Consider the following 25,415-nt stretch of genomic DNA (forward strand, 5'->3'; position numbering starts at 1 on the left):
GTACGGTGCTGCTCAAAAATACAAGGTGTTGCCTTGGTGACAGCAGGAAGTGTGCACGGAGATTCATCCCGGCAGTTAGAAGACACAGAGCTGTCAGCTTGACTGCAAGGTTAACACTGGAGCAAAGGCCTACACAGGCTAAGAGTGTGAGGACAATCAGACAGCAGCTGTTGTTACCTGGCCACCAGGGCCTAACAGTTTACCGCAGGCTTTCATTTATCGCAGCTAGATAACATGTTTTGTCATCCAATGTGTGGCGCAATAAGACTCCTAGACTGGATTGACTTCTTACCAGAGAAAGGAATTATACTTTGCAAATTGCTTTCATCTGAATGGAGCTTTATTTAAGTTAATTGCGCCAGAGTTGTATTGTAATGTGCAATTATTGCAGCAAGGGCACTTATTTTCTCCAATCACTGTCATCAGTTTGACAAATAAAATGTTTTATAGAGAGGCCTGTGTGGCTCAGGATAATAGTCTCTCTCAATCCCTCGTGTGCAGTAATCAAACTGACCGGCCTGTAATGATACGCACAACAAAAGGCATTGATCATAAAGTTTATCGATCGCATCTGTATTGTTGTCCACTTCTTTTTCTCATCATAGTGACTGCTATTATTCTGTATTATTCTCACATTGATGCCAAACCCGAGACTCTGCAGTTTAATTCCCTCAATAATTTAAAATCCAATCTTTTCATCCCATCTATCCCCTTGAAGCTGGCAGAGCCTGCTCAGCAGCTATTAGACGAGCCTCATGTCATTTCCACCAGCAATGAGCAGCAACAGTGGTGACCTCACTCACTCATTCTCCTTCTTCCCCAGTGCCCATCACTGCTTTTAGTCTCCCTCCTCGTCTCTTTCTTCACCTCTTCTCCTCTCTTAAGGCTAGCTAATATCTTAATGCGGCTCCATTCCGGCTCTCTATCGACACTCCCCAGCACTGATAATGCAGACTGACAGGTCACCCGTGTGCAGCTGAGAGAAGCGAGAGCAATACTGTGGAGGGTGTAGAAAGAGAAGGCCTTTAAGGATTTCTCCTGGCTTTAATGTGAGCAAAGCAAATGAATGACATAGTGATACAGGGAGTTAAGCCGAAGAATAAGGACACTGAGGAGTGGAAAATTTCAGACTGAAGAACTGTCAGGATAAAAGCAACGCCGTGAATAAGATGCAGTGTAGCTGAGAGGCAGGCTACAGCATGACCTTCAAATTATGAAGTGCTACATTTGGTCAAAATGTTCTTATTCATGTAAAAGGCTGTAGCTCTTCAGACAAGCAGCTCAAGGCAGACAGGTGCGAATTTCAATCTTATATACATAACAAAGTGGTTTTAATCAGCATGTTAAAATTCTATCAATTTGGTTCTGTGAGATATTATAGCTGTAATACTACCGAGGTGACCAGCACAGAAAAACATGTGCTTTCAAAACAAGCGTCTTCTAATAAGGCGTTAATTGTATCCACTGTATCGTTTCAATCTTTTGTCTCAGCTGGGATCGGTCAGAGAGACACGAGCATGGCAGTAATCCTTCAGGTGTCAGCGTGTGATTGACAGATCTATTGCCTCATGTGACAAGTATGTGGTTAGAGCACATCTGATCTCTGGACGGAGCTGAAACACTGAGCGTCCTCCTCTGACAGGCAGGACAAATGGCATGCTCCCTCTGAACTGCTGTCACGACTTTTAAGTGGAAGAGGTTTAACTCGTCTTTCTCTTGCACACAAACTCACACACATTGTGCCTACACCTATGCTTTAGTATGCTAGTTATGGCACTCAAGTTCTCATAAACCAAAAATCCCATTATGAATTTACATCCAGCCAGGCTCTGGAGGCTGAATTAATTCAGTTGCAGCCCTATCTGTTTTCCTCATACCACCTGTACCAGCCTTAGGGTTTCAGGTCTAAAGAGCCCTGTCAGGCAAACAGGACCAGCCTAAACCTCACTTACTGTCCGCACACATCTGAGCTCCCATCAAACATGACACAGACTGTCCTTATTCAGACCCTGCTGGGTTAAAGATAACATGGGAGAGCTGTTATTCATAATCCAATCTAAGTGTGTAGAGCTAATGCAGTTTGGTCGGAAGCATGAACTCCGTATCACTTCACCGCTGTCATGATCCATTTTTTGAGGCGTTTGTACTGAAGCTGATATTTGCAGCATTTTTTTTTAGTGTTTACATTCCGACCTCCAAAACACACATTCACATTCAGGAAGTGAGTTTTGTAAACTCATGGAGGTTACAAAAGGCACTGCGGGCTTAGAGGGAGTGCATAGCTTGCATACAGAGGGGAGTATTGTTTTTTGTTCAGTTGCTGAGTGTAATTGCACACATTGTCCTTTGTTAGCTCTCGGCCATCAGGTGGCGTGAAAGCTCCACCGACTCACCTGGGTTATTACCTGAGGTGCAGTTTGTATTCCTCTAGCCCTCCCTATAATCCTGTTCGTACACTAGGGGGGGAAAGAGGAAAATCAGGAGTGGGCGTGGGGTGAAAGTTGTCCTGGCTGCCACAGGGCGTGTCACTAAACAGGTAGAGAGTGGAAGAGAAAGACATTAAGAGGAAAGAAAGGAGCAGGAAAGTACCTGAGTGGCTACCAAGGGACGACTTCCTGGTAACCTGTCTGGGTGGAGCCTCAGCAGGCAGGGCTGGGAGCGGCCGGCTGTGGTGGTGCATTGTGTGCGTTGGTTTGAATGGTGTGTGCACTGGTCTGTACATATACATGTGTGTTTTCTTTTTTTTTTCACCTGCTATGAGAGCTCACACCACAGTTGACAGTGGAGCTGAGTGGAGCCTGTGCCGAGGAGGACATGAGGTCTGAGAAGGAGGAGGGGAAGGCCGGTGAGTGACAGAAAGAAGCGGAGGTAGAGGGGGAGAAAATACGCTGTTTGTGTGTCTTGGAGGAATAGTGTCGGCCATAAGAGAGGCTTGAGTTGGCAGTGTGTGAGCAGGCTCAAGTTCACGTGTGTTTATAACTGCCCGCGTTGATTGTATGAGAGGAATGTGAGAGAAAAATGTGTGATACAAATGCAATAGTGGAAAGTATTTATTCAAGAACAGTACTCAAGTACAATTGTACGTACTTATACTTTACATCTTGTGCTTCATTACACGTCTTCATTACCCACAAATCTACCTGTTATTTTCTAGATTAATCACTGAATTGTTTGTTCAATAAAAAGTCAGCTAATAAGAAAAAACAGACCCCAGAGCCCATAATGACTTTAACTGTCTAAGCCTAAAATTTAAAAAACAACAAAAACAACTTAGAGCATATTACTATGTAAAGCAACCACAAGTTCCGCCGCTATCATGGGAAAACCAGACATTATTCACATTTGAGAAGGTAGATAACCAGATAACATTTTCCATTTTGCTAAAAAAGTCACAAAAACATCATTTCTGGCATCAAAGTAGCTGCCAATTAGGTTTGTGATGGTCAAATGTAGCTCCCTCTCAACCAGTTGCAGCATTGAAATGCAGCTTACAGTATGTTAATCAGGTTGATTTTTGTCGTGGGTCTCTTTGCAAAATGTCAGGAGTTGCCTCCACACGGCCCTCAACATGGCCATGGTGGAGCCAACTCCACCTCGCAAATAACATTGCTAACAGCATGAACAGAGCGAACAACAACAACACTGGTGACAGAGCTAACAGTGTTTAGAGGAGGGGGAACCGAAGGGTGGGTGCTAAGCTTCTGTGACTCAGCGGCATCAGCTGTAGCCGCTGCCGTACGAGCGCTGTGCAAAGCGGCAGCAATTAGCTAACCAGTGGGGCACATACACTGGGACTCACAGTCGTGGATGTTAGTGCATGTGTGAGTCACTCACATGCACTAACATGCATGAGCGGCCGGACCAGCTACATAAACAAAGCACAGAGAAGGTCAGATTACAAAACACTGAGGTAGTGTGAAGACTGTCCATTCTACACAAGCAGTATTTTTACTTTAAGTATATGTTTATGAAAATACTATTTGTGTATTTTGGTTTAAAAAAATGACGTGCAATGTTTTATTTTACCACAATACAATTATTGCTTCCACTTATATGTTTACAACAATATACGTTGAATGTTATTTTACATGATTTGTTTTTGTACATCTATTCTTTGGCACAGCCCTTTAAGTGCTGATTTATTTAAATCTATTCCAAAATCAAGACTTATTTATTGTTTTACTAAAGATAAGAACTAAATGCTGACCTTGATATTACATGTTCATATGGATAACATAGTAATCTATTAATCTTCTATGATCATTGTACATGAATGCAGTGGTATTTGGTGAGATACTGTGCAGTATTACAGACTTTAGTAGTGTAGCAGACATTCTAAAGCTTGTATATTATGTGAGAAAATAACCCTGAGGAACAACAATATCTACATTGGCTCTTGTGTTCTGAATACTGTTGGAACCTAACGTATAATAAAGCATGTGAATATGTACGTGTGTTATGGTGGTGTTTGAATGAATTGAAATGAGTTTGATTCAACTGTGTTTTGCGTGACTCCTGCTGCAAAGCGTGCACCCTGAGGTCACCACTCAGAACTGCAGAAGATAATGACTTTGACCGACTGCACTAAAGAAGAGACAGATGGTACCGTCACCAATACGCTTCACACTCACAGCTTTCTTGTAATGTCCTTCATCTCCATAGAAAGCATCATTTTGTTTTGTTTTTTTTAGAATAATTTCACCCTGAGCTACCCTGAGCCGATCAAGGACCATTGTTACTTTCATCATCTGCACCAGTGTTAGGCTGAATATTAATCAGAACAGGTATTTGTTTTGTATTTTTACATCTTTCAAACTCCTCACTAATAATTTCACACACAAGCTTCAATAGCAGCTCGAGCACCTGATGCAGCTTGTGAAATTATTCTGCCATGCCTCGGGGCATGAGGGAGGTCATGTATCAAATCATGTAGATTTCTAGTTCTCCAGAGACCAGATCCTGCTGTTTCTGGCAGATGTTGAGTCCCCACTACAGATTTAAGAGGGACAATATGGGCTGTGGCATTTTAGTCCTTAGTGGCTTGTACAAGTTGGTCGACCTCAAGGACACCGCCCCTTTGCTGATTACTCTGTTCACCCGCTGTTTTGTAGATACTAAGACCCAAATCCAGTTTCTGCCTTCATGGACTTACAGACTTTGACACATGCTCCCACTAAGTCCAAGAGGGCTCAGGACTGTCCAATAGTGAAATCAGCAAGAGTTTGAGGGCTCTTCAAACTTCACATGATGATGACTTCCAAATATGTTGATTTGGTCGAGCAGAACTATTGTTCTTATTAACAGGGAATTAACAACACTCCAACTCATTTAAGGAATAGTTGGAAGTTGTGAGAAATATGCTTAGGGGTATCTGCTTTCTTGCCAAGAGTTAGATGAGAAGATTGATACTCCTCTCATGTCTGTACAGTAAATATAAAGCTACAGCTATTTAGCTTAGACTTGATATGGGGAAACAGCCTGCTTGGTTCTGCCAAAATGTTTAAAAAAAAACATCTGCCAACCAACATGTTATAACTCATTTGTTTAATCAAAGTGTTAAGCAGAGACATCAGGGATGACCAAGAAATAGTCTGTACATAATCCATAACCCACATAACCCCATGTTTAAAGAGAACTGGATACAGTGTTGGAGGCGGGGCCCGGTTCATTCTTTGAAAGGTACTCGGCGGTGCATGAAACCTAAATGGCTTAATTGAGTACAAAATGACCAGGATATTCCGCACCGCCTCTGCATCCATTGGCCGATAGAGCAAGCGCACTAGCATCTCCTTTAACCCCGCCGCCCAGCTGATCGGTCTTGGCTCACACACATTACCTACAGTTCATTATGTCTACGGAGCTATTAAGTGATTTTATGATTTGAATAGAGTGTTTAACCGTTGTGTTTGGAAGTTGAGTCTTTTAAGTCTGTAAGTCTATGGGAAGAAGTATTTTTGGGCCGCATGGCATCACGTTACAGACCCGGCAGTTGTAATTCTACAGTTTGGCCTCTATGAAAATTTGGCTTCAAAGTCTGGTGCTCTTCATGGTGTTTGCATAACCACCCTAAAACCACAATCTCATGTTTCTCCACTTTGCTTTTGTAATTTTGTTTTAGAGGAGCTTTAGAGGCGCTGGTAAGTGGATTTTATTTCCTTTAGACAGAGCTGTTTCCCCCTTTTCCCAGTCTTTGTGCTAAGCTAAGCTTACATGGCTCCAGCTACATGTTTACCAAACAAATATGAGAGTCGTATCGATCTTCTAATCTAACTCTCGGAAAGTAAGCGAATAAGCGTGTTTTCCAAAATGTCAAACTATTTGCTCTGTCCAGGTAATGTGATTTCACAAAGTACCTCCGACATAAATTCATTAGGAATCCTCACAGCTTCCTCCACTCAGACGCTAAAACACACAGTTACAGTAAGTCGGTTAAAGTGTTTGAGGGTTCATTGCTTACTGTGTAGGGTGGGGGGGGGGGGGGACACTTTAGTCTAAACAGACATGATCAGACATGTCACCTGCAGTATGAGAAGTGGAGGAAATGAAAGGGTGGGGCTTAAGAAGGACAAGGGTCATTATGATTGACTGAATTGAACACTAGGATATCCATTGCTCATAAATACTATAATTACTGTGCAAAATCACCTCATTATCATGGCTTTGCTGAAATCAAAGGACTCTCTGTTTCCTGTTCAGAGACACCATGTCAGTCAGGTTAATCACTGGCTAAACCCAACCCATGCACAGCGAATGAATGAATGTTACCGGTGTCAAGTGAGAGTGAGGGTATGTTTTTCAAAATGCAGCTCTTGACAGCAGTATTAGAAATCTAAATAGCCCTGTCCAAGTTCTCGGGGCTCTTCCTGTGGCACATCCTTGGCAGCGTGCCTAATCTGCACATAATAAACGTGTGAATCAATTACAGCTATCTGCACTTGGCATCCTTGCACTGACCTCAGTTGTAGTGTAAACCCACAGGCAATTAATTAATGGAAGCTGTTCCCAATAGATACTGTATACTTGCACAGATATACTGTACACGAGTACACTTGCAATCACGCACAGATATAGTATACAGACCAACATACGTACAAACAATATGCAGGACACATATGCTACAATCATATTAGCATTTGATCTGCTTTCAAGTGCTGTATGTGAAATATATTTTAGAGGCGAAACGATAAAATGATCAACATATACTGTATATTAGAATTTTATAGATGTACTGAACCAGCAAGTGATGTTTTGTCTGCATATACCGCCATGAATTACCATTAAGTGGTGAATACTCTGGTCAGGTAGGTTTGAGAGCCAGCAACATGCATTATTTATCGCCATATGTATTATAGAGAGGCAGTGCAATACCCAGAGTAGGAAATTGACCTGACCCTTACATGCAGGTTCTTTTCAGGATGCAGAAAAGGAAGTGCTTGGAGTCTCAGTGTTTCAAGGCATCAGGAATTATGTGTTTGCTCCGGGTTCTGTTTAGTCTCCTCAGTGATGTTGCTGGGTAAGCGTCCTGCTTCGCTGAGGCATTCAAATCGGAAAGAACGCAGTAGATTCACCATTGATGGGCACACTCTGTTTCTTCCCTGATAATCAGAGGTGCCAGATTATTTTCAGGAGTGTGTGTGTGTGTGTGTGTGTGTGATTGTGTTTAAGACACTGGACATTTGATAACACAAAACAACTTGATGGTTAATTTCTTCTCTGCAACGATCGAACAGCAAACTGCTGATCTGCGAGACTAAATGCCCCCTGCTGCAAAATATTTGTGCTATTTTATTTTATCACCAGATGTTCAGAGGACAGCACTGTCTTAGTCAAGTTCCATGTTTGTGATAAATGTTTCACATCATTTTTGACTAATTAGTAATTATAACACATTTTATAAAGTTTTGTATATAAAGTTTTTGGGGATTTTATTTGTTTATTTTTCAGATACATTTTCAACACACATGAATATAATCATAGTTATAACAATATTAATGTATATATCAATCACAAGTTTAAAACAACAATTTGCCAAAAAACACACATTTTATTGGGGGCCCATTCAATTTTCGGACTCACTCAAATGACCACCCCTGGAAAATTGAAAACCTATTAACATCACTGTCTCCGACATGAGATTGAGGCGTGTCACTGCTTTTACCGCTGTTTGTACCTTAAGCATGTCAAATATACCCTACAACCCAAGCAGGTCTAAAACCTCTGTTCCACTAGCGCATAAGTTCCTCCAGAAATGAACAATGAAGATGCTAAATTTAAGCCTGCCGATGATTTAAAAGAAGCCCCTAATCGCTGCAGCCTACATCTGCTACCCACCCACCCAGCCTCTCTGGGATTTGAGACTCAGCAGGTAGCTGCTGACAGAATAAATGGGTTTATTTGTGAAGCCTCAGTTGCAGTCTTTTCTCTGGCTTTCCCTCCTTTCTGTCTTTCCGTCAGATTTGGGTTTCATGCTCATTTTATGCTTTTGGGACTTTTGGGATATTTTGGCTGTCGTTTTGTCTCGAGTTGTAAACAGAGTGCTCAAGGATCATAGGATGTTTCTTTTAAGTCTTATCAGTTTCACAAAATTTGGAATAGCTGTACAAGAGTTTTGTTTTTTGTTTTTTGTCAGCTTGGCTTCCTGATTTTGTAGCCAGAGTTTACGGCCCGGCTCTGTCAGGCTGTACGGGAGCCTGCTTTGAGCTAAATGCTTGAACGGTAAATTGCTCACAATGATGGCGCTAACATGCTGATGTTTAGCAGGTTTAATGTTTACCGTGTTCATTGTCTAAGCCAAGCGTTGGAGCATGCTAACATTTTCTAATTAGCAGTGTTTCTAGTTATGCCGATAAACTGAAATTTTTAACTGCTGGAGGTCCAAGATTAAACGTCAGGGGATCTACAAAGTTGTTACATTTCAACCTATCTAATAGTTGTTGAGATATTTCAACTAAAATCGACATTATCATCCATCGAGCCGCGCCGCTAGCAGGGCTAAAAACAAAAGATAAGGTTGGAGACATCAAGGCGTACCTTTAAATAGACGATTTGTGGTGACAAGTGCTATCCGTACTATATTATTACATATTCTCTTCTCTGCAGCTTAATTCTCTTGAGACAGACTGAATGTCATATGCGGAAACACTCTAAAGCAACACAGATTATTAATAAGATGAGGCTTATTGCACGCTCGTCGTCGATACACAACTTGCAGAGTTTATTTCAATCCATCCACGCTCCATCTTTCCTGCCTGTCAAGGATATAGTGTTACTTGCACAATGAGTTTAATCAAGAGCTGAAGCAGACTGATGTCTTCTCCCAGAGAAAACTCAACTTATCTTTATGCTGTAATCAGCGGAGGACAGAGCTCAGCAGACATATGCTTCTCTCATAATACAGCGCAGAGATGGCTTTCAAAAATACACGGACACATGCACGTCCACACAAACCATCCACCAGCAACAGGGGAACACACTTCACCAATATAATGATGAATATATGCTCATAACTGTATAGATACTATAACCTATTACATATATAATGCCAAAGACTCTTGGTTTGCCTTCTGGTGTTCTCCAAACTGTGTACATGTGACTTTGGAGTGAAACGGGTTTGCTGTTCATCTCTGCCTCGTCCACTTCATTTCATAAGTGCATGTCTGTAGGCCCATGCAATGAATTAGAAAATGTTTAATGTTGACCTTGATACATTTCATCACTTAATTAGTTAATACACATTTCACCCATCAGGTAAAGTGTGATGGACCTGCAGATGTAATTGGTAACCTAATTTGCAATATACCATGCAGACAGAAGATTGTCTTGGCCTCTGTTGCTTGTTGTCATTTGACCAGAATTTTGATTAATTAACAATTAGTGAATTTTATTTATAAAGCTTATACAGTGTAAGCTTTAGCTAGCTTTTCTTTGCAGCTGTTGGTATATTTTTGTTCGAGTTTTTCTGTCCAGCCATCATCTTTAATGCTAGTTTTTAACTGTCTGCAGGACTCAAAATAAAAAGCTTACATTAATGTAAACTCCCAGTAGATTTTGATTCAAAGACTCTCGTTGTGACGTCACAGTATTGTAGAGTTAGAATGTGACTTATTGTGTCATTGAGGTAAACATAAGCAGGAGCTAGTTAGTTCAAGTGGTCACTGTGTGATTTAGCTCACAAGTCGTTACAGAGTCTTCAAGGAGGCTGACAGTCTGAGTCAACACGATTACCTGCATTGCAGGTACTCACTTACATAATGTTTCCAAATTCCGCTGTCCTGGGAAACAAGTTTTTAGTCTTCTAATTGGTTCGTTCTCGGTGGCTTAAAGGGAGACTTTGATGAATCATTTTAAAGACTTTCCTTGTTGTTTGAAACAGCTCATGCTCATATCAGCGAGTTACAGAAAAGCTTTTGTTGTCTTGCTGCTTTTTACATCCAGTGAAAATTCGTCATGTTGCTTCTAATTTTGTTTCGAGAAAACTTTGAGATTGGTGTTGCTATGTTTGGTGATTTAATTATTTGCTGCATTGTGATTTGTGTGAGAAATGCAACATTAAATGCCATTGCTTTGATGTCTTGCTGTATTAGCTCCAACCCCTGCAATGCTACAGCAAAAAATATCGTAGCATTTCCTGTAGAGAGCCATTACTGTTTTCATCCTTAAGCTCCAATTCCCCTGAACACTCCACTCACACACACACCAGCTCTCTCCCCCTTACAGATAGCATATTACAGCTGTGCACCAATACCACAGGAGCCAGCAGGGAAGAGGAAGACAGTGAAAAGTGTGAAGGAGAAAACGTCAGTTGAGGAAATTAAAAACAAATCCCAATCCTGTACTATATTTAAAGAGCAGTTTTCACAGTCATATCATGAGCAGTGATCTGTGAATATCTTTGCTCCATGGAAGCTAAAGCTGTTAAACCAGATCAAGCAGCCTTCCTTTCCTACCTCGGCATGTCTGTCACACAGCAGCAGTGTATGTCAATGGGTTTGTTGGTTTACAAGGTCTGTACTGCGGCAAGACAAATGTAAGGGTTAAAGCACCTGTTTAAAAAAAGGTGTTTATTATTGTTATTACACAGCCAAGAAATTTCAGCATGTATTTCAAGGTAACAGAAATAGGTTGAAGATTTGTTTCTTGCTCTTGAAACTCCTCCAAGACAGTTTTAATATGCTTTGGCTGTTCACAGGAGACTTCTATTAAAAATATTGTTATTGCAGCGCTGTATGTCTACATACAGTCGTAAAGTTTCAAAAATATTGTGATAACAAGGTCATACTCTATCAGTTACTGTACCTGAGAGAGGGAAAGACAGCATCGCCTCTGGCTTTGTGTTGCGTGGAAATGGCTGAGAGGAATCACTCTACTCACTAAAATTACACGGATTTGAATTGTCAGGGAGGCCGAGGTGGAAAACTGACAGCCACGCACATCGTAACTCCTCAGGGCAGAACAGTTGGCTGCTGTCACTTTGGAGATATTTGACACCCCTCTCAATCTTATATTACCCCTATAATATCTTCATGTTTTTGCTTTGGACTCTGGTCCATTGAATCAGTGTTTGTTATTATGTTGTAATTGTAGTAAATACATGTATTTTCTCATTTACCCTGTGGAGGCATCAAGCCATGCAGACAGTTTTAGTTTTGCTTGTCCAGGTTTTAAGTTATGTGGTTCTGAGAATTCTGCTGTTTGTGACACTCACAGCATGATAAATGTTACTGTATATTTCAACAATTAAACAGCCATTTTTTTAATCACAATGTTATTCTGAATAATCCACAAACTGTCATGTCAACAGTTTCCACTGCATCTACTCTTTGTAGTCTGTTTCAATGGAATGGCATTGCTAGGCAACGGCTTGGGTCCATGTTTACTTCCTGTCAGCTGATGTCATTCGCTTGACTGCAACAGCAAACCCATAATAGTAATTATAGTTTCTTTGGCCTGTGATTCTGCCAAATGGCCATACAGACTGTTGACAGTGAGGTCTGCAGACTATCCAGAGTAATAGGGACACTGTTTATGGATAGAGCTTCACTGTTGACGCTTTTTGAATGAAACTTTTCAGAGCTTGGACAATTTGTCAAATATTAAATTAGTCTATCAACACAAAAATAACTTGCAAGTAATTACGATTAGTTATTTTAGTCATTTTTAGGCAAATATACATGTATACATAAAAGAGGTAGTCTATTTTACTGCTTTTACTGCTTTTCTCTGGCATAGACTGGATATTTTGGGGTTTTGGACTGATGGTTGGATAAAGCCACTATTACCTATTTTCACTATTTTCCGACATTTTATAGACTGTTCAAAAATTTGATTAATTGCTATCTTAATTGGCACATTATCAATAAATAAAAATCCTGAGCTGCAGCCCTACAATGATTCAGTGCTTTGGGAAGCACAAATAGAATTCCATTCACCCCGATCTTACTGGGGTGAAAGACATCTCAGACACAGAGACTTGCAGTACATTATATCAACAAATATTCTTTTGTTATTGAGTGAACTGACCCTTTAACCCGTTTAAAAGCTGAAATGAGACTGAAGGCCCTCATTTTCAAAAGAAGCTCACAATACTAAACTGAATCAAGGAAGCAATGTCTCTGGTTCAGATCAGGCAAACGATGAATGAAGCTTGCCAACTGCACGTCAGTTCACTTTCTGTAAAGTTGCCTGATTGGAAAGTGTTTGATGTATGATGAGAGCCAAGCAATTCAGATGCAGTGAGAATAGTTAGTCTGAAACTGCTTTTGACATTTTAACGATAGAGTTTTTGCAACAAGAACAAAAACTTTCAATTTAACTTCTCATCCAAACTCAATATTCCAACACAGCTCACATTAAGCATCTTTGATCAATCATGTATATAAATAGCTTAACTTTAATCCTGCATACGCTTCAGAGGAGGCTAGTTCTGGTCTTTGACCGCCAATCCACACATTTCCAGGTCCCTCTTTCCCTTTGCCAAGCAGAGAGCGATGCCTCTGCTTTCTTTCAGGCCTAATCATGAGCCAACAGCCACTACACACCCGTCCACAGCTCTTTCTCTGTGTGTGTGTGTGTGTGTGTGTGTGTGTGTGTGTGTGTGTGTGTGGGGGGGTGTGGGTGTGTGTGTGTCTACGCTGGCTTGTGAAGGCTCTGCTATGCGTAGGGAAAGGGACTGGGAGTGATGGCCTAGACCTCACTGGCTGTGATGGACACTTTAATCAGGCTTGGATGAGAAATTAATAGAATGGGCCACAGCTGAATACGAAGAAGAGTGGGCTTCTCGCCTTTTGTAGAAGGACTCTTAATAGCTTGACCAGGCTCACTGCACAACCACTCCAGGGTCCGAGCTGAGAGAGCCCAGATGAAAACAGAGTATAGACTGCAGTGTCCCGTTTATATGTCTCCTGTCAATTTAAATAGCCTTTTAGATTGCATGAAACAGTGCATGTGGAGGCACGTTATCTATTGGTAGATGATTTGTGTCTGTGCCATATTGGTGTAGCTTTAACGCAAGTCAGTGTGCAATGAAGCAGCTTTTCTGTGAGTCCCTTCACACATTTCTTAAAGGTAATATGGCCACAAATTCAGGGAGGATTGAAAGATCTCTGGAAGTTTTCTTTGCCCTGATTTTACACACAATTGGACTAGCAATAAACCCATTCGAAGAGATTGTGTGTTTTTCTATACCTACATATGTGTGTATGTTTGTGGGTCGGTGTATATTAGTGAATGAGGGGATGAGGCTGGAAATGAATGCAAAATTGGATTTGGGAGAATTATGCAACTGATTTATCTGCAAATTAGACACATTTCTCACCAAATCTATCGTAAAGACTCCTCAAGACACAATTACAACACAGTTTTGAATTGACGTAAAGTAGATAATGTCATACAAGCCAAGTTGTATATGTGATTATACTTAATATACTTAAGCAAGTCAAATACTCCTAGATTCTGAGGTAAAAGCGGAAAAGACTCATCATCACCTAAGAATTCTGTAATTAACAAATTCTCTGCTCAACACAAATGCTGTTCCCGCTAACGACAAGAGCAGGTCAACCTTCACATCACAGCAAGAGCAGCTGATAATTTAAACAGCCTGTTTAGAGTTGCAGATTAAGCCAAACACAATAAAGCACCTAGAAAATGCACATTTCTCTCCAGTGGCATAAAAAGCAGCAGCTGGGCTTCCCGCGACAAATATAGGAAAGCCTGTAGGTAAGCAGATGAATAAGCGGATTTAGTCTGCTTTAAACGATTGCTCTCTCAGGGAAACAAACTCTTTTTGTCACATGCAGCACAGAGCTGCCCGGTGTGATTCCATAGTCCTGAGTCGACAGAGACCGATGCACCGTCCCTTCCTCTCTTATCGGAGTGCTGCAGCCCCACGAGGTCTGGCTGCAGGCCTGCAGAGACCTTCTTTCTTTTCTCCGAGTCACAAACGTGCACACAAACACACACACTTACACTCTTTGTTGCATACACGCTTGCTCTTGAATTTTACATGATTTTACATGGAGTCTTGTAGGGATCTGCATAAAATTAAGGGCACAGTCTACTTTTTTCACTCGTTATATTTTTCAGCCATGCACGCAGCCTTCCATATAGGCATGGCATATGTTTGAAGGTCGGTTGGTTCCACAACTTGTGTCCAAGGATGTACACAAGTGGATGGATTGCAGTGAAGTCTTCTGCAGACATTCATGATCCCCAGAGGATGAAGCTTACTGATTGAGGTGGTCCGTTGTGCATTTTGCAATGTGGTCCAAACATTCGTTGTCTTGGTGACTTTGGTGATCCCGAGAGTTTTAAGTTTTATGCTAATCACAAGTTTCTGATCTCAAATTTCTCATTTTGTCTGAGAAATTATCCAAAACTTGAAGTTATTGCATTTGTAGTCATGTAGAGAAGAAGCAAATCTGCATATTTGTAGAAGTTAATAAATTACTTCAATAATTGTTAATCAAAATAGTAAATGTTCTGCTGATCCACTACTAAATTGTATCTGCATTATCCACATTGCAACCTTTCTCTGTTGTGCTCTCCCATATTGTATGGTAGCTATTAAGGTGTCATAACATTTTTTGGCGTTGAATTAAGCAGTTATCATCAGGCTGTTGATTTTACAGTGAAGTTGAATGTTTTGGCTGTGATGTGTCATTTGTCTCTGTAAAAAGAGTCCATTCTTCTGTAACAAACCGTGTGCCCTTATGTGTACAATATAAATCATTGTGACATATTGTTCCTCTGTTGCTGGTATGGACTTCCCTCACTGGACTAAAATTCAGCCCAAGAAAAACCTCTTCTTATCTATTTCATCTTTTCTGTCTCTGCTGCTCAGCAAACATGTCCACCAGCTCCTGTCCGTTAGTCCCCTCCTCAGTTTGCTGTGTCCTCTCCTGAGTTTCTTGCTCCTGTTTGTTTTCGCTGAGGGTTGAGAGGCGTTTCACAGCGGATGGAAAACAGCACTGAGGAGCACGCCTCGAGTGTGTGTCGCTGATATTTTATTAAATCTTATCAGACTGCTGTCTCTCACTTACCTACTACCCTCACAGGTTTCAGTGCTGAGTCTGTCACTCTCACTCTCACTTCTTAAACCCCTGTGGCCACAGCTGAGGGGGAGCTGTGAGTCTTGAGGGGTTTCCTATGTTGATTTGAGGGCATATTCTATGATGTGCTACATAATCACACCCTCTTTTTTTAATTCCTGGTGTCCAATACGACTTCCTTCATTTTATGCTGCTTGTACTTTTAGTTCTCTATTTTCGTCCTATCTCTTTTTTTCTCCCTCAGTCTTTCTTTTGCTTCTTCTTAGTTTCTCCTCTCTCGTGATTTCATATTCTCAATCCTGCACTCGCAGTTTCTTCATTCCTCTTCTGCACACTCTAAATTCCCAAACTCTCTCTCTCTCTCGCTCTTTCTCCCTCAGTGTTGTTGCGTGAGGAGGTGGTCCAGCTTCAAGAGGAGGTCCACCTGCTGAGGCAAATGAAGGACATGTTGAGTAAAGACCTGGAGGAGACCCAGGGAGGCTGCTCTGCCAATCTGCTCTCAGCCACAGAGCTCCGAGTGCAGCTGGGTGACAAGGAGCAGGAGCTGGACCGTGCCAAGGAGGCCTTACAAGGTCAGGAGCCAACACAGGCGTCTTTTTGTCTCACCTAATCCCCCAGAGTCCCTTCTGGGAACAGCTACCTCAAATATGCAGCAAATACAGCTGTCCATGCTGTTAGTAGGATGTTTCATCTTTTCGAGTTCCTTCAAGCCAGATTGTGTTGTAATAAAACCCACTTTATCTCACCAAAGAAAATAATGAGTCAGTTTCTGCAATTCGTTTTTATTTCTGTGTCATGATACAGGGATTGGAAACAAACATGTACATATACAGTACAAAACCAGAAGAAACATATTCTAACAATAACACAATCATCAAATCACAAATGTATTTAAAGAAATGATTTGCCAAATAGTAAAAGAAAGGGAAAAACGCTACAAGGCAAATGTTTATCCTGGCAGCATATTTCTGCAAATAACTGGTTCAACTTAAATGTTTCATATTGAATTCTATACATTCTCGAAGGGATATGTTACACTTCTTACCCTTGATGTCAAGGAAAGCAGATATGGCCATTAAGTGTGCTTCCTTTAAGTCAGTTGGCCAGAACGCTAACAAGATCAGAAGTATTGTTTTGAAGTATCTTGTTCAACATATGATTGCTTATTTATGTACAACAAACAAGGATGAATCATTTAATGAACATAATATTTTAGCTAATTTAAGGCTAACCTATTTATATTTAGCAAATCAAACACATGCCCCAGTGGATTTTCTGACTGTATGTGAACAGCCAACTCAGTATTTGTGCATCATCCATCATTGTTATCTTACTCAAGACAGTAGTGCTTGCTCCCAGTAAAAAAGAACACTATAAAATTAAAATGAAGCTAATTTTACAATCCATTACGAACCCACTTGTCTTCCTCCAGACTGACATTGCTTCCAGTTTCGACATTGAGTAGTAAAATACCAATAATAGTAATAATAAAACATTTATTTCATGGCGTCTTTCATAGCACTCAAGGTCACCTTACATCACGTAAGATCCATATTAAAACATACAATAAGCAACAGAGCTCAACTCAGCAATGAGTCAAAATCTGTGTCATAGTATAAAATAAGATGCATTGGCTCATGTAGACACATAAAGATCTTTGCTTATAAGATACATTAAATAAAGAATAATTCTCTGTAACACATTTATATTTCATCATCCTAGATGTACACAGTTCAGGTGGTTCAGTCCATATTCTTTACTATCAGTAAACAAAAAGTTGTGGCAATAAAAAAGACGAGGACAATGTCTTTACAGTCTATTTTAGGGTTCATCTGTTTTGTCATGCATGTGCCAAAGGTCTCAAACGTGTGCACTGAAATGACAACAGTGTGCAATCTTCCAGAAGAGAAACATGATATTTTGTGTTAACATCTTATTTGTTGTAAGTGTGGACAAGAGATACTGTATATGTGCATATGTTTTGACATCGGTATGTCTCCGAAATGGGTGTCGCCCGTGATGAGCAGCCAAGAACACACCAGGTTCACCTCATTTTAATGAACTCCCATCAATCATGCAATAGAAGCTTTGCTCTGAAATATTAATGTGGCGTTAATGTAGACTAGAATACAGAGTTCATTTTTTTGTATGAAAACAAATCCAACCATAATGAAACCCAGGGAGTAAAAACAGTCCGTCCCACATTTAGGATCATTTCTTGTCACAAAAATAGAAGAAGAAACCAAAAAGGCAATCGTGGATTTAGTTTAGTTCGACAGTATTGCTTTGCATGGTTCTCGCCCCTGCTCTGAGTCCCAGGTGGTAAACTGCAAGCTCGTAAACTGTGTTGTGTAACGGCAGAAAAACAGGTTTGAATGTTGAGTGTAAAATATGAAGAGACTAAACCGTTGTCAGGAGGAATGCCTCCTGAATGACACATGTGTGCAGTCATGTAAAGTACAGGTTCCAGTCTTGTCTCACAAACTCTCCAGGGAACAATGTTATTGGTATTGCTTGCAAAGAGCCCCACCGGTTGCATCATGGCTGTTGAGTTTTCTCTGAAAGTTGAAAGAAATCAGATCCAATTGGTCTTCTCCGGGATGAGCCAACAGTCTCCACATGCCAGCCGAAACAGTTACATGTATGAATGAATACGTGCTACTGTGCCAATTATTGTTTGGGATGATTTCATCATCTTATCTAAAACAAAACAAAAAATAGAAGAAAAGAAAGCTGCAGCCCCTCATTAACAGAAGGCACAGTGTCACCTGGTGGTTCCCTTCTGCAATTGCAAAGTTGTTTCTGATTTACAAATCTCACTGACACATTTGTTTGACAGTCAAATTGGCTGTTAAAATGATCCTTGACTTACACCTGTATGTGATGCTCAGTGTGTGAATGTGTTGGTCTCTGTGTTGCAGCCATGAAAGCTGACCGTAAGCGTCTAAAAGTGGAGAAGGCGGACTTGGTGAGTCAGATGCAGCAGCTGTATGCAACACTGGAGAGCAGAGACGACCAGCTGCGAGAATTCATACGCAACTACGACCAACACCGAAAGGTGACAGCGGCCCTGCCCATTTATCAGCATTAGCTCATTGTGTATATATAACTAAAAATGTCAGTGCAGAAAAGCCCAAGACAGCGTCTCAACAACAGAGTTTTGCCACTGACAAATTCATTTGTATCATTTTAGCTGTAAAATGTCTCCCGGTGTGGTAACACTTTACTTAAAGTCATTCTTTAAAGCATAAACCTTATGTAAGCGCTTGATACATGGTTTATAACAAACTATAATGTAGTTGTAAGCAAATGTAATTGTTTATTAATGTAATTGGCAACAACTATAACTCCTCCTGTGGTCACCGTGGAGGCTGCTGCATAAACGGTAATGAATGAATATATAGTAAAACACCGTTGTAATATAATAACATTTGTCTTCGTAGGAGAAGTTATAATTGTTGACAAAGACTGTACATTTGTAAACACTTAAAAATAACTATCTGTGCATGAACACATTATAGTGTGTTATAAAACCTTCATTAAATGTTTATATATTGCTCATAAATGTTAAATACATATTGTATATAGTTTGACATCTTGATCACAATGATAAACGTTAATTCATGTGATGTAGAAAAAATATCTGTTGGCCTATGTAAGTAAAAAGTAAATTCATTTGAGGAAAAAGTACTGTTTATTGTTTGTTACTTACCACTACATTGGTATAAATTCTTATTAGATCATGTGTATAGATACAAAATTTAATTTATCGTAAAATATAATATAATGTCTTCTTCTGCTGAGTGCAATCAAACTTCTCTACTTGAGGTTTTTTAAGTGTTTGGCGAGCTTCTTTCACCTTTTCTAAGAATTTAAGAAGAACCACTCTAAGTCTGCTTTGGTGGTTTTTCCCGAAGTTATGTCCCTTCCCGGTGAATGTTTGCTTGCATATAGCACAATAATATGCACCCATTTAGACCATTTGTTAAAAAAAAAAAAAAAACTAAAATATGATAAAATATCATTATACATATATATTTCAATATATATCAGATTTGTTACTGTGATTATTAAAATCATTTATCTCTACGGTGTCATTATGTATCCCTTTTTTTTTTAAATACAAGTTTAGAAATAGGTTGTAACATAGAATGTAGCTCTGATATGCTCCTTGACTCAAATGTCGGGCTCCATTGATCGTTCAAAGTGAGCTTGGCGAGGATTAACTGTGTCTTTGTGTGTGTGTATGTGTGTGTGTGTGTGATCTTCAGGAGAGTGAGGATGCAGTGAAAGTCCTGGCAAAGGAGAAAGACATGCTGGAGAGGGAGAAGTGGGACCTGAGGAGGCAGACCAAAGAAGCCACAGAACAGGCCAACATCCTGCGTTCTCAGATGGACATGAAGGAGAACAGGGTCAAAGAGCTGGAGGCCGAGCTCACCATGGTGAGTCACCCTGCACGTAAACACAGTCACAACTTTCTTGAATTAGTAAGTCAAGCACAAAAGTGTCACATTAGCATCATTATCTGGTGCTTATGGCATAAATGCAAACAAGGTATGGGTTTGCAATCCTGCCGCTGTGTTCATATCAAACACATGCAGTAAGCTGCTCTGCCATCCTCATCCCTTTCCTCTCTCAAAGTATTAATTCTTTCTCCAGGCTGAGGAAGAAATTCATGCCTCTTTTTTTCTGTGTTGCCGCATCGGTGCCTCGGAGGTATACAGTTGTCAGTCTGTGTGTCATTAATCTCTCTCCTCCCTCGGCGAGTCATAACCACCCACAGATCCTCAGATCAAGCCTCATCACAGATCAGTTGTGTTGGTACATCAGTGCAAGAGCTGCATCGCTGTCAAGCAAGCAAGCACCAAAGCCACAAAATATATTTCTACCTCTCTTTTTTTCTCCTCTTCTCTTTCTATTTAAAATCCGGTTGTTGCCAACTGTTTCCCTTACCACAAGTGGTTGCCCATTAAATGCCTTTTTATAGGCTTCCAGTAATACAATCCTGTGGAAAACATCAAACATGTATAGTTTTGGCACAGAAATGGACAGTCTTTATTAGAATATTGCCTGTTGGCTAACTTCAAAGGTTAAAGCTGCCGTTCTAAATAATATCCTAATACAGCCATGCATTGTAATTTTTAGCAAACAGTGCTCAACCAGGAGTAGATGATGTATTTGTATGAAACTTCAGCAACAGATTAATACACATTTGTTGCTTTAGTGAATATTTAGAGCAATAGGACGGTGAATGTTTTGATTGACTCAAAATAAAGTACTGTGCAAATAATAGAGGAACATATTGGCCAGTTTAATAGGTTTTGGAAAACAGTGGCGCTCTGTTGCACAGGGGAATAACATATATTTAAGATCAGTTGATTGTTGGTTTTGGTCTTTTCATGGGATTTGTTGACAATAAGTAAACATAGAATACCACTAGTCTTTCATTTAGCTATCAAGTTCCACAATTAGTTGTGTAGTGTAGCTATTGTTGTGTACATGTGTGTGTAGATGCACACATTCAAGCATGCATACAGTGCTCATGAGTTTATGTACAAGACATGTTTATTTATATGGCACATTTCAAGTCTTTTACATAATGCACAACAGATATGAAGACAGACAGACTATGACACAGAAAACGCAAACAAAAAGCATAGAAATTAATTTTAAATCAATTAAAAAGATTTTTTAAATGTGTGTGAGCAAGTTTGTTTTACTTTCAGGTCATGCTCAGTTTCTCTTTCTCTTTTGTTTCCCAGGCGAAGCAGTCTCTGGCCACCTTGACAAAAGACGTGCCGAAGCGCCACTCGTTGGCAATGCCTACAGAGCCCGTGATGAACGGCAGTCAGGAGTGGGTGATGCAGGCCGACCTGCCGCTCACTGCCGCCATTCGTCAGAGCCAGCAGACCCTCTACCACGGACACACCACGGACAGACAGGGTAAGCTCTCTTACTGTATCTGCTTTGCTTCTCAGTCTCGGTGCTGCTTGGTGTTGCTTTTACAGACTAAACATACTAACAGTGTTTCCTGGAGGTTTCTCATACTAACTGGGTATTTTTCAACATGTGTAAATACATGTACGTGTGCACATGTGTGTGCGTGTGTGTGGCACATCCAGCTGTGGTCAGGATCAGCCCCTGCCACTCTCGCCAGCCGTCTGTCATCTCAGACGCCTCTGCAGCCGATGGAGACCGCTCGTCCACGCCCAGCGACATCAACTCACCTCGTCACCGGACCCACTCCCTCTGCAATGTAAGAGCTGCCTGGCCTCCTCGACCAAGTAATCACACCTCCACACTTTTCTAAAAGTACCTCCTTACTCTTCTTGTCTTCTCCTGTTTGTGTCTGTCTCTCTTTTCTGTCAGCCTGCTGGGTGTCAGCCTGCCTGCTTGGTGGTGGTGGTGGTGATGATGTTATTTTGCATTTAAGTCACTTTAAAGCAATAGTTTGATATTTTAGGAAATATGCTTATTTGCTGTCTCGCTAAGGAAGAAGCTGCAGCCAGTTAGCTTAGCATAAAGACAGGGGGTACAGGCGTTTATGTGCTGGACTAATTATTTGCTTGGAGCAGGAACGTCCTGGTGTCAGGCAACCAGTCGAGATTCCAAGAAGTTACTCTGCCAGGCCAAGAAGTAGTTCGGCACATAACCCCCGTTAATACACTTTGTTTTTGTACATATTAAATAAACAGGATACAATTTGTAAATCTGTGATCTTTAGGTCAGGGGCTGAGCCAGAAGTTGGCCGGGGGTGGCACTGGCCCCCCTTGGTGCCCACCCGAACAGAGTAACAAGGTGATAGATAGTTGGCTTCTTGGTAAAGTTGAGGGATTGCTGAATGGGCCTACCAGGTGCAGGCCTAAGGCCTATCGGACCAGAACCTCTGCATGAAATGACAACACATCTTGTTAGAAAGTCAGTCAAGCAAGTTCAAAGAGACACTAAACAACTACAAGCAACTCAGAGAGTCATTTAGTCTCTTTTCCAGTCTTTGTGCTAAGCTAAGCTAACCAATCTTACTCTAAAGAAAGTGAATAAGCATATTTCCCAAAATGCTGAGCTACTGCTTTGACTCAGCTGTATGGGATGACAAACCCAAGATTCCTGTCTCCTCTTCTCTGTTCAGTCCATGGAGGACCTGGAGGACCAGAAGCGTAAGAAGAAGAAGGAGAAGATGACTCTGGGATCCCTGTCGCGGGTGTTCGCTCGAGGCAAGCAACGCAAGTCACTGGACCCCGGCCTGTTTGATGGTACAGCCACCCCTGATTATTACATAGAGGAGGATGCTGACTGGTGATACTGAGTGTGTGAGCCTGTGTGTGAGTGGTAAATGTGTGTGGATATTCACCTGGCTTTAACTGTGTGTAAAGAGTGTTTTGTGTGTGGGTTTGTCTGGAGGGGGTGAATTTTAAAAGAAATGCCTAAAAGAGACTGCTATCCCCATAAATGTACAGAATATTACCCTTAAATTTTATGTTTGTAAATTAGATATATATTTATAGATGTACATGTATGCATATGTATATATGTTTACATGCATATAAATATATACATGGGTTATTATTATGTGTAGCCATGTTTATGCTATATTATCTTCCAAATGTCTTAATGTTTTATGTTTTTTTATAACTGGAGACTTGAAGGACCGCTGTTCATATGTAAATAGGAGTTATTGTGAAACTAGTGTTTTTACTGTAAATGTCATTTGACTTTTGTTACTTTACAGTTGCTTTTATCATGCTTTGCAACATTGATTTCTAAGTTTCTTCTTATTCCCAATCTTACTTAGCCTGAATGGCTTTAAAAGAAATTTATCTTTTGGAGTTTAATAATTGGCCAAAATTCTGTTTTTTCAAATTGCTTGTTGGAATGGAAAGTAGTACTTTGTTTCAGAGATATTGCTGGTGTAAGTTTGCCATCAGGTTCAATTTATAAATGCTGGCTAATGTATAAACATATCACAATGTGGGCAGCAGAGACCTTTTTTTCATGAAGCTTCCTCATCCGTTTCTGCTCAATATCATATTATCAGTTACAATAATCAACGACTGGCCAACAAGAGTTGTAAAGCCAGTCTTCCTCAACATGTAATTGCACGTACCTGAAAACACAAACAAAAGAATAACAGTGATGCGTCACATACCTGTCATCTGCTGTCGAAACTATGCGCAAGTGCCAAAGGGGAAACACTCATCTCTAGAAAGTCTGCGTATCATTCTGTCACTGTTAGCACTAGCCTCGTAACATTGTTTATGTCTGACTCACTTCTTACCGAGAGCTATCTAACGTGCCAGTATGAGACGAAGGAATGCCCATTAAACATCTGCATGATCCCTCTTTGCTGCTCTGATTAGATGTCCATTCATTGCCAATCAAATTAATATTCTCCATAATCCTGTGTTGCTCCTGTGTTACCTTTTCCCTTTACCAAGTGATCTTCCTTGCATTGTGAATGCATCCCCCTTTTTTTTTTTGACTGTTTTTGTTTTGCTTTGTGTAGAATCCCTCCTCATTTCTTGCAAATGTGGCTCTAATAATTCTATAATAAATGCTTTGTAATTTAGGAAATGTTGCATAAAAGAGTAAATCTATTGAAGTATTTTATTTAAAAAGAAAAAATACAAAGAAGAGGTAACTTCAAATATTTATCTGCTGCAGCTGTTGCAGCCAGATGTTGGAGGAGGCGTTTAGCATTTTCAAAAATGAATTATAATTGAAATGAAATCTTATTTTAAAAATAAAACTAGTAACTGAATACATCCTATGTGGCAGTTTTCTGTTCCGTGAGTAATCTTGTTATTGTGTCCCAGTCTAATGTGTCTCTCCCTCTCCTCCTGCCATTTCTAATGGCAACTCTCTCCTGCCAGTGAGTAACTCCTCATCTGTGATTACCAGCTGTCTGTTTCTGCACTCTGGGGATTATTCATATCACTCAGGTCCATTGGAAAAATTCAAGTTTGTGTCATTTTCTTGTGGAAACTCTTTTGAGAAAGAGATGGTGGACTTTGCATGCAGCGTTTTTGTCAGCATGTGGAGACGAATCAGGTAAACATGCAGCGTTCATCCTGGATTGGTTTGTTCAGTATGAATCGGTGTTTTCCTGCATGAAGTTCTATGAATAATCCCTGTGTCTCTAATACATTATCCTAATGGTCTTTAGTCCCGTCATAATCATCAGATAGTTGCTGAAGTATTTTAACAACTTTACTAAACTCGGTACTGTAGTTCTTTGAACTCACTGGACTCCCACACTCTCATGAAATAAAGAAATGGATTGTTTTTCTTCTGAGTTATAGGTTTAGATTGACTCAATTGTGTAGTTTTTATTTAAAAAATGTATAATCCTGGGAAACTAATTCCATATACAATACAGTTCATCCAAAGACATAGGACGTGGAGCTACAATTAATTGTTTGGCTCTATCTAGTGGCCAATTGGTGCAATTTCAATTACTTTTTTGACCAAATTTCAGTTGTTGATGTATGAAAAAGATTCTGTGTATTTCTAATGTGAATGCCCTCTGATTTTGATGTTAACCTTTCTCCAGATGAGTCACTTTTCTTGATTTCCATATCCCTCTGACCCTGAACCCTTCCTGTATGCCGCACCTTAACTTCTCCTGAACAATCCAGATTCTGACAGCCTCACACAGCAGAGCCTGTCTGATGGCGAGGAGCAGCTGGACCGCCTCCAGCAGGCGGAGCTCACTCGAAACACATGCATGTCGCTGTGGAGGGCAGGTGCAGTGCAGGCCTGGCTGGAGGTTGTCATGGGAATGCCCATGTATATCCGAGCCTGCTCTGAAAACGTCAAAAGTGGCAAGGTACACCTTTGGTATAAGTGGCTGTGGTGCTTGAGAGTGGGGTA

General features: G+C 40.6%; 1 protein-coding gene across 7 annotated transcripts in view; it reads left to right on the forward strand.

The window, feature by feature from the left end:
- kaznb (kazrin, periplakin interacting protein b) overlaps window positions 1-25,415 on the forward strand; it is a 100,480-nt gene that overhangs the window by 70,611 nt on the left and 4,454 nt on the right. For 3 of the 7 annotated variants that reach the window (XM_031854784.1, XM_031854793.1, XM_031854802.1), the window contains 7 exons: window positions 15,926-16,117; window positions 18,467-18,603; window positions 19,817-19,987; window positions 21,308-21,488; window positions 21,668-21,801; window positions 22,675-22,798; window positions 25,181-25,371. In XM_031854784.1, the coding sequence (XP_031710644.1) occupies window positions 15,926-16,117; window positions 18,467-18,603; window positions 19,817-19,987; window positions 21,308-21,488; window positions 21,668-21,801; window positions 22,675-22,798; window positions 25,181-25,371 (1,130 nt within the window). Of the gene's footprint in view, window positions 1-9; window positions 2,846-15,925; window positions 16,118-18,466; window positions 18,604-19,816; window positions 19,988-21,307; window positions 21,489-21,667; window positions 21,830-22,674; window positions 25,372-25,415 lie in introns of those variants that run through there. The other 4 variants (XM_031854811.1, XM_031854820.1, XM_031854828.1 and 1 more) reach the window with 4 other exon arrangements.

This window comes from Anarrhichthys ocellatus, unplaced genomic scaffold (assembly GCF_004355925.1).
Source record: "Anarrhichthys ocellatus isolate YVR2014 unplaced genomic scaffold, GSC_Weel_1.0 scaffold1, whole genome shotgun sequence".
NCBI lineage: Eukaryota > Metazoa > Chordata > Actinopteri > Perciformes > Anarhichadidae > Anarrhichthys > Anarrhichthys ocellatus.